The sequence below is a fragment of the Nylanderia fulva genome, unplaced genomic scaffold (assembly GCF_048542155.1).
Source record: "Nylanderia fulva isolate GAGA-0341 unplaced genomic scaffold, ASM4854215v1 Scaffold48, whole genome shotgun sequence".
In the NCBI taxonomy this organism is placed as follows: Eukaryota; Metazoa; Arthropoda; class Insecta; order Hymenoptera; family Formicidae; genus Nylanderia; species Nylanderia fulva.
The window spans coordinates 1,049,656-1,064,787 of record NW_028190565.1 but is presented as its reverse complement, the minus strand read 5'-3'; the positions used below and the strand labels follow the sequence as shown (position 1 = coordinate 1,064,787).

At 38.7% G+C, this 15,132-nt stretch overlaps 5 protein-coding genes across 7 annotated transcripts; 2 read left to right on the top strand and 3 right to left on the bottom strand.

The window, feature by feature from the left end:
* The first annotated feature begins 5 nt into the window (after positions 1 to 5).
* Positions 6 to 2,497, top strand: LOC114938646 (dnaJ homolog subfamily C member 1). Its single transcript, XM_029312649.2, has 7 exons — positions 6 to 337; positions 519 to 620; positions 705 to 923; positions 1,007 to 1,257; positions 1,340 to 1,646; positions 1,737 to 1,958; positions 2,031 to 2,497. Exons 1-7 carry the CDS (start codon positions 173 to 175, stop codon positions 2,094 to 2,096), a joined length of 1,332 nt encoding a protein of 443 aa, XP_029168482.2. The 5' UTR covers positions 6 to 172; the 3' UTR covers positions 2,097 to 2,497.
* pea (ATP-dependent RNA helicase pea) lies at positions 2,131 to 6,904 on the bottom strand. The gene is made up of 2 exons (XM_085486831.1): positions 6,857 to 6,904; positions 2,131 to 6,760 (listed from the first exon to the last, which is right to left on the bottom strand). Exon 2 carries the CDS (start codon positions 6,681 to 6,683, stop codon positions 3,078 to 3,080), a length of 3,606 nt encoding a protein of 1,201 aa, XP_085342957.1. The 5' UTR covers positions 6,684 to 6,760; positions 6,857 to 6,904; the 3' UTR covers positions 2,131 to 3,077.
* Positions 6,905 to 7,120: 216 nt separating this feature from the next.
* LOC114938647 (uncharacterized) lies at positions 7,121 to 14,551 on the top strand. Of its 3 annotated transcripts, XR_014925670.1 has the most exons (8): positions 7,122 to 7,533; positions 7,654 to 7,866; positions 7,976 to 8,157; positions 8,239 to 8,437; positions 8,522 to 8,693; positions 8,789 to 8,898; positions 9,149 to 9,382; positions 12,627 to 14,551. XR_014925670.1 is itself a non-coding variant. In XM_085486833.1 (7 exons), exons 1-6 carry the CDS (start codon positions 7,264 to 7,266, stop codon positions 8,896 to 8,898), a joined length of 1,146 nt encoding a protein of 381 aa, XP_085342959.1. In that variant the 5' UTR covers positions 7,121 to 7,263; the 3' UTR covers positions 8,899 to 8,936; positions 9,149 to 9,499. The 3 variants fall into 3 exon arrangements, 2 of the variants coding, with proteins under 2 accessions (XP_085342959.1, XP_029168485.1); XM_085486833.1 differs by lacking the exon at positions 12,627 to 14,551 and having other exon boundaries at positions 7,121 to 7,533; positions 8,789 to 8,936; positions 9,149 to 9,499; XM_029312652.2 differs by lacking the exon at positions 12,627 to 14,551 and having other exon boundaries at positions 9,149 to 9,499.
* Positions 8,600 to 11,203, bottom strand: LOC114938648 (uncharacterized). Its single transcript, XM_029312653.2, has 6 exons — positions 10,678 to 11,203; positions 10,166 to 10,604; positions 9,830 to 10,032; positions 9,671 to 9,743; positions 9,518 to 9,604; positions 8,600 to 9,315 (listed from the first exon to the last, which is right to left on the bottom strand). Exons 2-6 carry the CDS (start codon positions 10,390 to 10,392, stop codon positions 9,129 to 9,131), a joined length of 777 nt encoding a protein of 258 aa, XP_029168486.1. The 5' UTR covers positions 10,393 to 10,604; positions 10,678 to 11,203; the 3' UTR covers positions 8,600 to 9,128.
* On the bottom strand, positions 11,239 to 14,524 carry LOC114938649 (uncharacterized). The gene is made up of 5 exons (XM_029312654.2): positions 14,247 to 14,524; positions 13,974 to 14,149; positions 13,496 to 13,654; positions 12,680 to 13,037; positions 11,239 to 11,821 (listed from the first exon to the last, which is right to left on the bottom strand). The coding sequence occupies exons 1-5, from the start codon at positions 14,476 to 14,478 to the stop codon at positions 11,670 to 11,672; spliced, it is 1,077 nt and encodes a 358-aa protein (XP_029168487.1). The 5' UTR covers positions 14,479 to 14,524; the 3' UTR covers positions 11,239 to 11,669.
* Positions 14,552 to 15,132: the final 581 nt, after the last annotated feature.

Here is a 15,132-nt window from a genome sequence, read left to right as displayed (position 1 = left end):
TTCTGACGTATCGTGATCTCGAAGAAGAGATAATTGCAATGTGGCACATTTGCGTGAAAAAAAATTTCTAACCTGAGACGCCGGAGAGCGAAATATTATGTCCTAGTAAAATTGAGATTTTTCGCGATCAAAGGAACCGCGCGCGTGTACTATTAATAATAATTATGTCTATATGCGGTGGATAAAGATGAATGTACCATTGATCATTTTTGGAATTTTATATTTTCTAAACACCTTGTTTAGATCCTCTCATGCGTGGGACAACGATGAGTTGGAAGTGTTCGACGTCGTCGAGGAGGTCAATCAAAATTTTTACGATGTCCTGGGCGTTACGCAGGTGATTTTTTCTACAAATATATTCAAACGCCACGTTCTCAATATTTTTTCAAATATACAAGATGAATTTATTAATTTATTAATAAATTTATAATTTAGATTAATAATTAATAATTTAGTTTTTATTGATGTATTAATTTATTGATTTCTTTAATATTAATGAATAATGTCTTTTCTCGCAGTCCGCGAACGCGTCGGAGATCAAGAAAGCTTTTAGGCGTTTGTCATTACAATTGCACCCGGATAAAAATTCTGCAGAGGATGCAGATCAACAATTTAGAAAGGTATATATTTGATAGAAGCAAAAATAAGAGACATGGAAATTATGAAAAATATATATGTTGACAGCTTTTGCATTTCACTTTTAGTTAGTCGCAGTTTACGATGTTCTGAAAGATTCTGGAAAGCGCCAGAAGTATGATAATGTACTCGTTAATGGTTTGCCAAATTGGCGATCGGCAGTGTATTATTATCGCCACGTTCGAAAGATGGGACTACTGGAAATGAGTGTTATTTTGTTCACGGTTATCACAATAGGACAATATCTTGTAGCATGGGCAGCATATTTTGAAAAACGATACACTTATGTAAGTACATCGTCTTTCTGAAGATACATTTCTTTTCAGAAGAAAAAGAGTGAAAGAATTGACGACTGTCATATTGATTGCAGGAGCAAATTTTTGGTAGCAAACTTCAAAAGATGCAAAAGAAAAACAGAAAGAGCAAAATGGATGTACCAGATTTGTCAGACATCTTGGAGAAAATTCCCACTCCAACCATATGGAATACTCTTCCATTTCAATTACCAAGGTGGATAATAGGTTCAGTAATAGCTATACCCTCTACCATTTTTCTCATTATTCAACTCTTGAAAGAAAGAAAGGAGAGGAAGAAGCAAGAGGAAGAGGAAGCATTAAGAGAGTACATAACTTTTTGTATTTTTGTATTGCTTTCTCTCATCCAATTTATATATCATTTGTAAAACATCGAAACATCTTTCTAGAGCACAAGAGAACGAGCAACCAGAACCAGAAGTAACGTCGCGCGGTGTTCGAACACGTAGGCCTGGCTTTACTCCGCAAGAGAGAAGTAGCAGCAATTTCAAAGAGGCCACGAAGAAAGAGGAATTTAATCACACGAATCACGTCTGCGAAAAGCCAACGGTATCCGGTGGTTTGTGGACGGACAATGACATATTGGAACTGATAAAGTATGTAAAAAAGTATCCTGGTGGAACTCCGGAACGATGGGAGAAAATCGCGAGCGTTATGAATCGCACTGTCGCAGAAGTAACACACATGGCTAAAAAAGTTATTATCTTGTTTATATCAATTTTATTTTTTAATAAGATTCTTAATATGACTTAGAAGTTGAAAAAGTTGTACACTTGGTCACGTTAGGTAAAAGATGAAGGATTGAAGCCTGTTGAACCAGTTGAAGAGGAAGTTGTTGCGGAGGAGAGACCAAAGAAAATTAAGACCCGCAGTGAAAATACAGTTAGCACCGCCGAGTGGAGCCAGGAACAGCAGAGAGCATTAGAGGCAGCTCTTACGAAATATCCGAAGAGTGCATCCATAGATAGATGGGAAAAAATTGCAAATTGTGTCGAAGGAAAAACAAAAGTAAGAGATTTTTATTTGATACATTCTTCCTTGTGTAGTGAATTATATATAGAGATTATCATTTGTTTATAGGAAGAATGCCAAGCGCGCTATAGACAATTGGTAGAATTAGTGAAAAAGAAGCAACAACCTCAATAGTTCAATTTAAACAAGATTCTGTTTTTCCGAAGACTTTGTATATTATTGAGCCAAGAAATAGTATTTTACTGAACTATAGCACAAGTGCGGAAAAACAAGAAAAAGTGATATCGCCCGAATATATTAATATATCTCATTTAAAAAACTGTAAATTTTCTACAGATTCTCTTATGATGTTTCAACCGTGTTATAAGTGTAACATATAACATATATATATGCGTCCATAACACAAAACTCGGTTTCATCGTAATACAAACATAAAGAAACTAAAGGTAAGGGAAGAGAATAAATTAAATAGGGACATGTTTCTCCTATTGTCACATCTTATTAAATGTTATCGAGAATGTATTTATTTATAATAAATTTAATAATATTAAACAAGAGGGAAGAAAGACTGAAAATGTGTGTGCAATCTTAAAATATTGCCCTCTTCTTTAAAAAGACTGATTAATAAAGAATTTGTATCATACTTTAAGAAACAGATCTTTTTGATAAATAATGAAATTTTAATGGGAACATGGTAATATTTACAACGTTTACAAATATGTACATTGTAAAGATTCGTAAATCGTAATCTTTATAATTGCATTCTTGTACATATAATTCAATGATTACATTATAGAGGTTCTTCTGTTTTTTTTTTTCGTGACTTTACAAAATTTATAATAAAATCAAGTCGTATAATATCTTTGCGATATTATCTTTAGTCTTTGCTTTTCCTAATAATAGAGCAAAGTATTTTTTTACATGAGAACAAGCGAGTATTATGTTATACATGCAAAATAAAAATGTTTTCTGCTTCATGAAGTCTTGTCATTGTAAATACAAGTTACTGCGGTAAAAAAAAACATTACTTTGAGCTAGAATCACATCTTTCTCTATCCCTATAATAATAATAATAATAAAAAAAAAAAAAAGCAAGCAGATGAAATAGCTATAATGTGGAACGATATTTACATAGAACGAAGACGAGAGACTCTTTTAATTGCGTCTTCTGCGAACCCGGGATATTCTCCAGGCATTCGGTTCTTCGTATTTGTTGTAGAGCGGCTCCAGTCTTTGATTCTTCTTAAACTTGCTGAGCTTGGTCGGGTCGCTGAACTTAAAGAACGCGGGCGCAAACTCCACCAGCCACTTGGGATCGATGGTTGTCACCTCTCTCATATATTCCTTCGTAGTCTGCACCAATTCGTGATAGATGACCCATTCGGGTTGACGATTGAACAACGCGCTACTCGGATGGATGTAAACCACTTGGCTGTCGACCAAGGTTCTGTATCCCTCCTGCGGATCCTTCTTCGCGGCGTTCCTGAAGAATCCCGAGCACACCGCCTTCTGTATGCGCACGGTATTTTTGCCAGCCGATACCACATCCAGTTTGTGCCTGTCCATTATCCCCAGTAGTTGCTTGCGCACATCCTGGGCACGCTTCAACGTCCTGATCTGCACAAAGTTCTCGTAGCACCAAGCATTACTCAGTTTATTATTTTTCCAGGAATTGTAGACCGCCAAGAGAGTCAAGTGGTCGCCCTCGGGTTGATTAAACTTGGCCTTCTTCTGATCGGCCAGGGCCTGCTTGTCCTTTGGTCGGTAAAAGACGTTCTGAACAGATAGCATGCTAACGATGGTCAGGATCTCGTCGGAGCACTGAAGGTGCACACTCATGATCAACATCTTGGATAGATTCGGCTCGAGGGGAAATTCCGCCATCCGCCGACCCAGCCGCGTCAGTAGACCCTCGTTGTCGAGGGCACTTAAACTGTGTAACGACTCTAACGCCATGATCAGCGACTCGACGGGTGGCGCGTCCATAAAATCGAAATGCAGCAGATCGTTGATACCCATAGTTTTCAGTTGCAGCACGGTTGTGGCTAAATTCGTCCGCTGAATCTCCGGGACTGGGGTAGGCAGCATCTCGTCTCTGTAAGCTCGCTCGGTATAGAGTCTGTAACACTTCCCGGGTCCGGTTCTGCCGGCTCGTCCGCTACGTTGCTTCGCTGCCGCTTGGCTAATCGGAGTCACTATGAGACTGTCCATGCCGGTCTTGGAATTGTAAACCTTTTGCTTGACGAAGCCGGGATCGACGACGTAATAGATGCCGTCGATCGTCAGACTGGTTTCGGCGATGTTCGTGGCGATGACGACCTTACGCGAGCCCGGGGGTGCCGGCTCGAATATCCTGGTTTGCATCTCCGAAGGTAGAGCCGAGTATACTGGAAGAATGATTAGCTCGGGCACATCCGGACCCAGGGACTTCATGCGCTCGTAAAGAATCTCGCAGGCCGTGTCGATCTCCTCCTGACCGGTGAGGAAGAGCAGGATATCACCTGGTGGTTCCCGCAAGTGGATCTGCATAACTGTGATCAGCGCTGCGTCCAGATAATCCGTCTCCGGCTCCTTCGTGTACATCACCTCGACTTCGAACGTGCGGCCAGGAATGGTGAAAATCGGTGCCTCAAAGAAATACTGCGAGAACTTGACCGCGTCCAGGGTGGCGCTGGTGACGATCAGTTTGAGATCCGGTCTACGACCTACCGCCTGCTTCAGCAAGCCGAACAACACGTCTGTGTGAATGGTGCGCTCGTGTGCCTCGTCCAACATGATGACCGAGTATGTTTTCAGGTCGAGATCCATCAGGCACTCCCGCAGCAGCATACCGTCAGTCATGTACTTGATGCTGGTCTCCGGTCCGGTGCAATCCTCGAAACGGATAGTGTAGCCCACCTCCTGGCCCAGACAGCAGCCAAACTCCTCGGCCACTCTCTTGGCCACGCTCATGGTTGCCACGCGACGTGGCTGGGTGCAGCCGATCTTGCCGCGAGACGTGAAACCAGCTTCAGCCAGATATTGCGTGATCTGCGTCGTCTTTCCCGAGCCGGTCTCTCCGATGACGATGAGGATCTGATTGTCGGTCACGGCTTTCACCAAATCATCGCGCAGCTTGTAGATCGGCAAGCTCTGACGTTGCTCCAGCAGCGTCAAGTTGGTCTTCTTACCAAACGAGGACTTCTTCCCGCCTATCACGTGCTTCTTCCACTCGGGTAGGTCTTGCGTTTGCAGCCCGATGCCGCGCATGTTCGCCGCTAAAGTACGACTTTCCGCTTCCGGCAACGGGTCTATCCAGTTCTTGTTCAGACCGGTGGGGACAGAATCCATCTCTTGTTCGCGTTGCAGCATCTTCTGCTCCCTCCGCTCCTTCGCCAGAGCGCTCTGCATCATCGCCGCTTGCGCCAAGGAACCGTCTGGATTCTTCACTATTCGCACAGGACTAAGATCGCCCAGTGCTCTACCGTGACCGTGAAGAAACGGCGGCTCCTCCTCGACGAGCTCGATCTCCACGTCTTCCTCCTCGTCGTCCTCTCGCGGCAGGATCCCAGTCTCCGTGTCAAACTCTGGTAATTCACTCCTGTCAATGCAAGACGCCGCCATCATCTGCTTGATCTCCCACTTTTCCGGCGACGACAAGCGTTGCACGCGCTTCCTCGAGTACGTCTCGTCCTCGTCGTAATTGCCCTGTAATTCTAATAAGGAAGTAGGTCTGTCTGGGTTACGCAGATGCTTTTCATCCTCCTCTGCCTTTGCGATGGCCACCACAGGATTCAGATCTCTACCAGTTTCTTGATCGACATCCTTCATACTCAGAGACACCTTCTGTCCACCGACGCTGAGGACCTTTACGAGGACTTTCTGACCTCTGGAGACGACGTCGCTCGCGTTCGCCACTCGACCCTCTCTCCGCAGTTGAGAAATATGAACCAGGCCCTCCCATCTGCGTCTCAGACCCTCCAGCTGAACGAAACAGCCAAACGGCACAATGTTAGCGACCTTGCCTGCGTAAATCTTGCCCACCTCCGGTTCCACAGAGAGCATCTCTTCGACGGATCTTGACCTAGATCTGTCTACGTCTCGTTTCCTTGAATATCTAGCATCTCTGCGATCACGAGATAATGATCTTTTGTGTTCTCGAGATGGGGAATGTCTTCTGCGAGTTCTGTCTCGGGATCTGTTGCGAGTCCGAGATCTGGAACGTGATCTGTGTCTTCTTTCTTTCCGGTTTGACGATCTGGATCTATGTCTCCTCCTGTCTCTCGATCTGCTTCTGCTTCTCTTGCTTCGCTTGCTTCCCTTCTTCTCCTCGATCTTACCATTGTGTTTCTGAGGATCCGTAGAGTGCTTCTTGTTAGATGGTGCAAATGCCTCCAAAGAGGCCATAACGTCGTTCACGATATCCTCATCCTTGGCATTGTTGGTGTCTGAACCCTGCGGATCTTCATTTGGCATTGCCAGCGCAGGGAATTTTATAGCCAGATTATCCTGCTTATTCGCAATCTTCGACGACTTGTCGGTGGGCGTTTTGGCAGGTTTCATATGCTGTATTATCCTAAGAAGATTAGCTATAAAGGAGTCTGAGAACTCTGCCCCATTCTCGATCAGAACCTTCTTGAAGCCCGCAAACGTGCTGTTCTTTTCAGCTAAATGTATGATAAATTCGGCCAAATCCTTATCGTTCAAACCTAAATGATTTTCCAACTCCGTGCATATTTTCGATACCAGAGACAGATGTTCCAATTTTGTAACCTCTTCCATGATTCCGCTTTCTAGCGCGAGACTTTGGGGAAATGTGATAGTACTTGTGATTTCACAATCTTCGTCAGTTTGTGATTCTGAAAATCGATGAAAAGATGAAAAACTCAATCGTGCGTTATCGATATTAACGTTGATAAAATCATATTTTTGCGTTTATAACATCAAACACTCACAAACACTTCGACAGCGTTGTTTTCTACATTCTACAGCAACGTTTTCTGCACGTTTTATTTTTAAGTGTAGATGGATAATAAAGTGCAGTTTAATTACCCAATCCCACGATTGGCTGTCGACTAGGAAATTCTTAGATCTCCAAGTTTCCCTAGTCGACAGCACATTTCTTTATACATTTTCTTGAGTTCGTTCAAAAATCTGCTGTAGAATCGTATTTAATCGACCAATTACGGGGCGAAGAAATTTTTCTCGACGTTCGATTTTCGAACGCAACTTTGGAGAGAGAAGTTCTAGAGCGTAGTTTCAATTTACATAATGCGAGGGTATAAACAGAGAATGGTTATTTGTGAATCATTAATTTTATTTAACTTTTTGTTCGGTAAGGCGAATAATTAATCGATTTGAGATGCAGACTGTCGATGAAGAAGTAGAGGAGGCTGGAAAATTGCAATCGAATGATAGCACGGTTGAAATTGTACGGGAGGAATTAAGAGAAGCTACGTTCACAAAGAGAAAGCAGAATCGTACGTCCCAGTGGAGTAAGAATCGCAAAAACTTGGGAGAATCAGGGAATCAAGTGTTTTCGACCGAATATGTTAATGAAAAAGCGAAGCTTCTCAAGAGAAAAAAGATATCTCTTGAGGATTATAGATATCTGCCTAATGCTCTCATTCAGGTAAACAGGATTTATTTCTCAAAACTGATTTAACATTTTGGGTATATTTTATACAACTATAATAGATTATGTAAAGACAAATAATAAAATCTAATAATATTTAATTTTTTGTATTCATAGTCGGAGGAGAATATTTATGCTTTTTTAAGCATAGATCAAAGTCTGTCGGGCCTGATACGTGATCTCTCTGGCAACAATCCAACTTTTCAATTGTATGCAGCCAATTGCTGCTGTAATATTGCTCTTGGAAATGCAAAAGCATGTACAACATTGGGGAAAGCAGTTATTCCGTATTTACTTATCGAGTTAGAAAGTTTAAATCATATATTGCTAGTAAGTAACATTGCGAAGAAGAGAGATTAAACGATAAGTTGATTTACTAATACTTAATTCTATCACTTATACCTGCGAGAAGCCTTAAACATAAATTTATATTTTTCAGGAGGTTTGCATTTGGACAATTGGTAATTTAGTTGCAGGAAGTAATGTGGCCTTTTCTATTCTACATGCACAGCACTGTTTGAAATATTTAACTTTATTGTTATCCAATTGTGACGACTCGATACTTCCTTCTGTGATATATGCACTTTTACATTATGTACATGTGGGATTTTATGAGATCTCGTAAGTATCATTCACTTTTATGCATTAAAATACACAAATAGTTTGACACAAGGAAATTTAATATGGTTCTTATATGTACAGGAAAAGTGATATGGAAGAACTTGTTCAAGTTATTGTAAAGCGAAATATTTTGTATGAGAAATCAAATTTCATTTGGTTGTTAGCATTATTATCCTCTTCAACAATATGCAAGACATATTTACATTCCATTTTGCCGCAAATTGTTGACCATCTTTACCTATTGAGTTCTGGTCCAGATAAATTAGCTCATGTCAATGAGGTTGACTGTCTCTCTCTTTTTTTTATATATAGTAAAATCATAAAATGATTAATTAAGATTCAAATTTTAACTCTTCTTTTTCAGATTACAGCATCTATACGTATACTAGCTAACACGTTACATAATTCTTGTGAAAATAAAGCAGATATTCTTTTGAGAAACTCAAAATACTCACATGAGGATTTATGTCTTTTGTTAAACAAATTGTTATCACATCAATATATGCATATTAGAAGGGAAACCTTATGGTTAATAGGTAACTATGCTTAAAAAAAAAATATATATATATATATAGAGAGAGAGAGAGAGAGAGCAGGGATAAAATATAATTTCTATTGTAATAAATTGCAGGAAATTTATACAATCACAGATCATCTAGCGTTGGTAAAAATGTAAGAGACCTTGTACCCTTTCTACCAGCACTAAACCAGGCTTTTCTCGCAATTAGTAATTGTGCATAAGTGAGTGTTATAAAATACATCAATCTTTTTCTAGAAAGGTATATTATACAATATTAAAAAAAAATAATTTCTAAAGTATGCAATTCAAAAATAAAAAAATATATTTACAGTTTACATATATAATTCTGGATTAATTTTACTTAGCTTTAACGGAGCATATTTATATTAGACTTTTGAATAAATCATGCATTTGGTTTACATGTATTAGTAATTATACACATTGTCGAGTTTTAATATTCACTTTTCACAGGTACAAACTTTCTTGACGATTCCGAGGAAGAATATCGGTTTTTCCTTGTGTCTTCTATACATGGGACTTTGACGATATTGAAGTATATCTGTCCCATCAGATTAGCCGTTGGGTGATTGGCAGCTTTTAAGCACTGATAAAGCGCCTTGTCGCAAGTACAATGTGACCTGTGAAGCAGTGAAAAACTTGTAAATGATTGCTTCGAGAAAGGGACAACTTTGAGACTGTTATCAGGTAATAAATAAATTTGAATATCATTAAGCATCATTAAGGAAATAATATAAGACATTCGCGTTCAAAGGATTGTATTAAAATACTCGTAAAAATAAATCAATTGTATTTTTTTACGAATTATCGATAAAGTCTTACTTAGTATACAGAGAATAATTTGTAAGATTGTATCGGGTCTGTTGAGCTCGGACTTTTATAGGGCAAAGATCGTGGGTACGACAGCATCTGAAAAGTATAAAATTTTTATTAAATTGACTTTAAAATTAATATTTCCGAAAGACGACGATTTACCTGTCGATGTGAGGTAGATCGCCCAGATCGTGATAATTTTCAGCTATGTCACCTGTACCACACCATTTTGTGCCTATAAAATATACAAATATTTAATCTTTGGCAACAACTTCTGTGTAGAGTAGTGTGCATTCGTAAAAAATGATATAAAGGATTAACCTGGTAGAATACCAGAGAGCAGAGTGATCGAACTGGCGGCTCTGCTCAGTGCGTTTGTGGGCAAAGCGGTCGTGGCTTTTACTTGGAGTTTCTCCAACAACTCACACTGTTGCATGAGTCTCGTCATCTCCTGAAAGGACACCACTTGTGGTTGTAAGGACATGGATAAGTTTCGTAAGACTTCAGTAGCCTCGGACGGTTCGCTGAAAGAGAGACAACGATGCGAGTCAAGAATTGTACAGAGAAAGAAGAAATGACTGGACGTATAAGTAATTAAGAACCGGTTTTGATACGATCTGGTTATCAAGCGGCCTTTACTTTAGGACGACCACTTACTATACTTCGATAATGTTGCAGTCGCGTAATTCATTGTTTGGCCCGAGATTGATCACCGCCACCGTCTGCTCGTGATAATAAACGACTCGTATCTCGTCACTCGCGAGAGTGGAAGCGCTCGAAGAGACGCTATTCAATCCCTTGAATGTGTTCCTGAAGAACGTTGGTTGCGCGGACATGCTGCATATCGACGCGATAAGAAAGAGCATCAAGTACATCGAATGCATTTTCTTCAAAGTATCGGTCCTGATTTTTCGTGAATTATTGCGTTACGTGGTTTTATACTTCTTCATATTATGCAGTTCAGAGTTCTCTTCGCGAAACGAGGGAATAATCCCCGTACAAAATTCGATATTCTTCGTTTGAACTTTTCGCGCAAATACAAGGCAGGAACAACGCATTTTGCAGTTATTTACAAATCATTTTTTCGAAGAAGATTCTAAAATTAAAAGTAAAACACTCAGGATATTTTTTCACTCGTTGAACAATACTTTGAATGGAATGAAACTTACTCGTCGGGTTCTGAAATTTTATTTGGCACATACTAATTGTTTTTAAACAAAAAGTCTTTTAATATATATTACACAGAGTATCTCAATATAAAAAAAACTCCTTTCAATTGACCGATCATTCGGAAAGCAATCACAGTAAATTAATCGGACACACATATAATGTATCCTGGCATATAATTATATAATGCACTCATATCCGACGTCGATCGTCTACGGACAAACCGGACTAGCAGTCGATCGAATGGTTAAATGTATAGGATGGACACCCGCACATAGTTTCCCTCTCCTTCGATCGCCAAGTATTACACGATGGTAGCGGAGACAGACAGATGCCGGTGGGGAGACCTACATTCGTGGGGGACTAGGACGAAGAAAGTGGGACGGAATACGAGATTCTGTCGTTTGTAGTCGCGAATTTATAGAATTCTCTGTAAAAAAAGAAGGGGGCGAGAAAGCTTGATGTCTCATCAGGTGTCTTCTCCTCTCGCACTCGCTGGAGAGGAATCATTTTTATTCGCGAGCAAAACTCGCGCCAAGGGAGAGATTCTTATGCAATTGATATTATAAAAATTGTACATATATTTTATATATATTATAAAAAAACATTCTATAGAAAAAACATTTTTTGTACATTTAAGACATGTCTTGAGAAGAAGATGATGATAGTCTTAAAAGTCACCCTCTGAAAAGAGACTTTTGTCTTCTTTATAATATAAAATGTAAATTACTATACATGTTATGTTTGTGAATTTTTGCGTAATTGTTTGCAATAGCTAGCATGACATTTTTTTTATGACAACGCAAGTGTGTCACGTTCTTTCGAAAGTGCGAAATTTTGCTCATGACACGCGATAACATTATGTCCGCAACGTCAATAGATACTACATGCGTTTTCATTGACATTTCCAAGTTGTTGAAATACACGCTGGCTCGAAAACAGTGAGACCGATAATTTTGTAATAAATAATTTTGCGAGCGTCGAACTAGGATATCTAGTAATGGCTCTGTCTCAGGGAGTGGCACGAAGGGTTCGATTTGTTCGCGGCGCCCGTTGAATATTGACCCCCTGTGGGAGTTGCATTCAACGTGATGCTCACGGGAGTTGCGTTGGCCAGTTGCAATCTAACTGGACACTGTCTATATCCTGTAATAAAAAATGAAAGAGCATTATAGTCACGCTGCGTCTGAATATAAAGCAACATTATAGCAGCAGAGCAACACACGATAGCGAACGCAAGTAGTATTTTCAATATGCGTGTACCCAGAGTTTCTCTTAATAGATAATAGAAATGACTAGACATTTGTGACTTGTACGTAAAGCAAGAAGAATCGATTTGTTTCGCAAGAAAATTTTTTTTCTTTATTCCCAGGATGAATCTTAATATTCATACTTTATGTGTTTTAAACAATAAGTCCTTTTTTTGTTTTCCCGACCAAAAAATCAATATCGATTTTAATATATGATTAATGAACAAAAAAATGGATATTATTACGACGTATACAGTAATTTGCAAAAACAAATGGTTTCTTCTTGCAAATTATCTTGTAGCAGATTAAGCAAGTTTCAATTTCGACGACCAAGTACTTTACGCAAACGTATAACTAAAATTGAATGAAGCAATTACTCGTGAATTACTAAATGTATATCATTTATTCACTCGCTATCGATTATTTCAAGTATACGCAAGAAATAGGTATATTTCGTAGACTAAGAAATATATATTTCTAGCGGTATACAATTAAATACACGAATAAATAAAATATAGATAATTAATATATTTTATATAATCTATATATTTATAGAATATATAGATAAATAAAATAGCAAACTATCTAACGAGTAATTGCTTTTCTAAGTAGCAAATTGATGTTATTCGACATCAAAATGACATAATGTTTGCTATCTGAGTTCTTTCTTAATTGGTGTTTGCAAAATGTGTGTGATGTAGGTAAGAGCCGCTGCAGCATTTTTGACAAGGAAAGGAAAGGAAAAGCTGTCTACCGGCATGATGAGGCCCGGAACAGTGGCAACATATAGGATTATTCCGTGGTCTGGGACAAAACTCAACGCTGTGCGGCTCGCCGCAGCGGACGCATCGCGGCAAGTGCCGACAATTGGCGGCCACGTGCCAAAAACCCTGGCACCGATAACACTGCAACACGCCATCCGCCATTTGCGGTGCATTCGACGTCTCCTGAGAATTGTTCCCGTAGTCTGTTAAGGCGTATCGCGACGATACAGCGGAGGAACATGGGGTGTTGCTGCGCCACCAGCGTTCCGGGATGGCATTGAAACGTGCCACTTCGAAGAAGTTCAGACCTTGACGTAATAAGGCTTCGTAGTGACCCGCGTCGAAAACCTATGCGACAAATGAGCAATATAAATATTTTTTATTTTTTAAATTCATTATTTTATTTGTTAGATTTAGGTATTATGTTTTTATCGATAATTCTGCGATAGACTTATGTTAGTTTCCATCCGCTACCTTAACGACTATACTTTCATCTTAGTTTTTTTATTGCAAATAGTGTACAATTGGAAAGTCAACTTTCGAAACCTGTTGAGCGTATCTTAGCTATTTCACATAAGCCGGATGCAAGAACCAGTATTTTTACAATGACATAATATCTGACATTTCTATGCATTTTAATAATAGAAGCAAAGTCTATATATTTGAGCTTTGGGCGTATACGTATTTAATTTGATGCGTTAATTTTCGATTATAAATAACTGATTATTATTTAAAATTATTACAACGACTTAATTATACGAATTAGTAGAGTGTTAAGAATGGAAAGGTAGATAACTAGTTTTTACTTCTACTCGAACCAAATGTCGCGAACGTTCGACATTTCCAGCGACAATTCCTTGCTTTGCCAGAGCCGAATTTATATCCTGAAGAGGTATAGCCCACGGAACATCTCTCAGAAGTACGGCTTGACGATATCGAGAATCTCTTGCTGAGAATCGCGCTACCTGAGACATAAATCCAATATAAATTAAAAATTGCTTTCAAACTTAAATGTTTGAATTCGCTGAATAATTATAGCAATGTATTCTCAGAATTACCAAAACATTCATTATGAAATAATTCCTTTCTCAGTAGAGTATTCTAGACAAAATTTTATGCGAAATAAAATATCTAAATTCTCACGCAATTTAAAATTGTACAGTCTTGTTGAAAATTATATAATAAGTTTTGTCTGAAACGGACTATGCACACAACTTTTTAAACGATCATGTGTGTCTTGTGAAATCTGATGGAATTGAAAGTATTATAAAAAAAATCTTGTACTTGTACAGGTCGTCCAAACACTCGAGCCAGATCGCCGCGTTGCAGTAGTTTCTCGGCGTCGTTTTCTCTGGCAAAGGCGGCAATTAGACCGCATGGAGTTTCGGAAACTCGCCACGTCGATAGCGGTTCAGAAGCAACAATAGCTTCTTCGAGATGAGATCGTAGCAACTCGCAACCTGATCAATAACGAATTAATTAGAAATCAGGTAGAAATTACGTAAACGAGATTGTAAGTTTCTATCTTTAGAGCGCATTAGATATTGCATATTGCACCTTGCATCGTATGACCTTGGTCTTGAAGGTCGCCAGCGCGCGAAATGTATAGAGAACAGGTGAACAATGCCTCCTCCTGCATAGCGGAAACCTCATTATTATGCGATGTCAGGTTTAAGATTGCCTTATCTGCTTGATTATTCTCTTCGATCCTGCTTTGTACAGAAGAATTTGCAATTTCCTCCATTCTGTCCGCCACGTAATCGGGATGGTAACTGGAATTTTTATGCATATAGGGAATCGATCTTTATACACACATGCAATTTCTATTTCTTAAATATTACAAATATATTTTATTACGAATATATATATTGTAAATCTACATCACAACATATATCATTTATTTCAAGCTTATATAAGCTATTGTAATGACATGTAATGTACAACTTATAATGGGCTAATTTTGGAAATGTAATTATCGCGTAAATATTTAATTAATGATTTTGTCAATAACGATTATATGAAAGAGAAGAAAACGCCAAATCATTAGTATTATTGATTGTAAATTTGAGCTCTTGTCTTAAAATTGACATCGATTTACCTCTAATATCTTCTTTCTGATCTCGTTATTAATGCAAAGGGATCCAACTCGGGCACCAGGAGGATTAGGAAAAAAAATACGGCCCATGCTGACCACGGGCGCCATTCGTAGTCTCTCGCTTAAAATTGCCTCCCTTCATGATAATGAATATGAGACAATAATTAGGAAAATTCAAGTGTTAATCATAATGTATTCTTATAACATCATGGTGTTATAATATCGTTTTGTCATCCTGTATTATACGCCGAAAAATTGCAAGATTGAAATATATATTATATTTTTGTAAATTTATTAAAATAGTATAGCTTTTATATATATATATATATATATATATATATATATATA

Excerpts from the sequence above, each read along its gene's own strand:
- LOC114938646 (XM_029312649.2), top strand. The coding sequence starts at position 173 with ATGCGGTGGATAAAGATGAATGTACCATTGATCATTTTTGGAATTTTA. Across the intron at positions 621-704 it reads CAGATCAACAATTTAGAAAG|TTAGTCGCAGTTTACGATGT; the intron begins GTATATATTTGA and ends TTTCACTTTTAG. Across the intron at positions 1,258-1,339 it reads GAAGAGGAAGCATTAAGAGA|AGCACAAGAGAACGAGCAAC; the intron begins GTACATAACTTT and ends ACATCTTTCTAG.
- pea (XM_085486831.1), bottom strand. The coding sequence starts at position 6,683 with ATGGAAGAGGTTACAAAATTGGAACATCTGTCTCTGGTATCGAAAATA.
- LOC114938647 (XM_085486833.1), top strand. The coding sequence starts at position 7,264 with ATGCAGACTGTCGATGAAGAAGTAGAGGAGGCTGGAAAATTGCAATCG. Across the intron at positions 7,867-7,975 it reads GTTTAAATCATATATTGCTA|GAGGTTTGCATTTGGACAAT; the intron begins GTAAGTAACATT and ends TATATTTTTCAG. Across the intron at positions 8,438-8,521 it reads AATTAGCTCATGTCAATGAG|ATTACAGCATCTATACGTAT; the intron begins GTTGACTGTCTC and ends CTTCTTTTTCAG.
- LOC114938648 (XM_029312653.2), bottom strand. The coding sequence starts at position 10,392 with ATGCATTCGATGTACTTGATGCTCTTTCTTATCGCGTCGATATGCAGC. Across the intron at positions 10,033-10,165 it reads TGCAACATTATCGAAGTATA|CGAACCGTCCGAGGCTACTG; the intron begins GTAAGTGGTCGT and ends TCTCTCTTTCAG. Across the intron at positions 9,316-9,517 it reads AATTATTCTCTGTATACTAA|GTCACATTGTACTTGCGACA; the intron begins GTAAGACTTTAT and ends ACTGCTTCACAG.
- LOC114938649 (XM_029312654.2), bottom strand. The coding sequence starts at position 14,478 with ATGCATAAAAATTCCAGTTACCATCCCGATTACGTGGCGGACAGAATG. Across the intron at positions 14,150-14,246 it reads CCAAGGTCATACGATGCAAG|GTTGCGAGTTGCTACGATCT; the intron begins GTGCAATATGCA and ends GTTATTGATCAG. Across the intron at positions 11,822-12,679 it reads TTCCGGGCCTCATCATGCCG|GATATAGACAGTGTCCAGTT; the intron begins GTAGACAGCTTT and ends TTTTTATTACAG.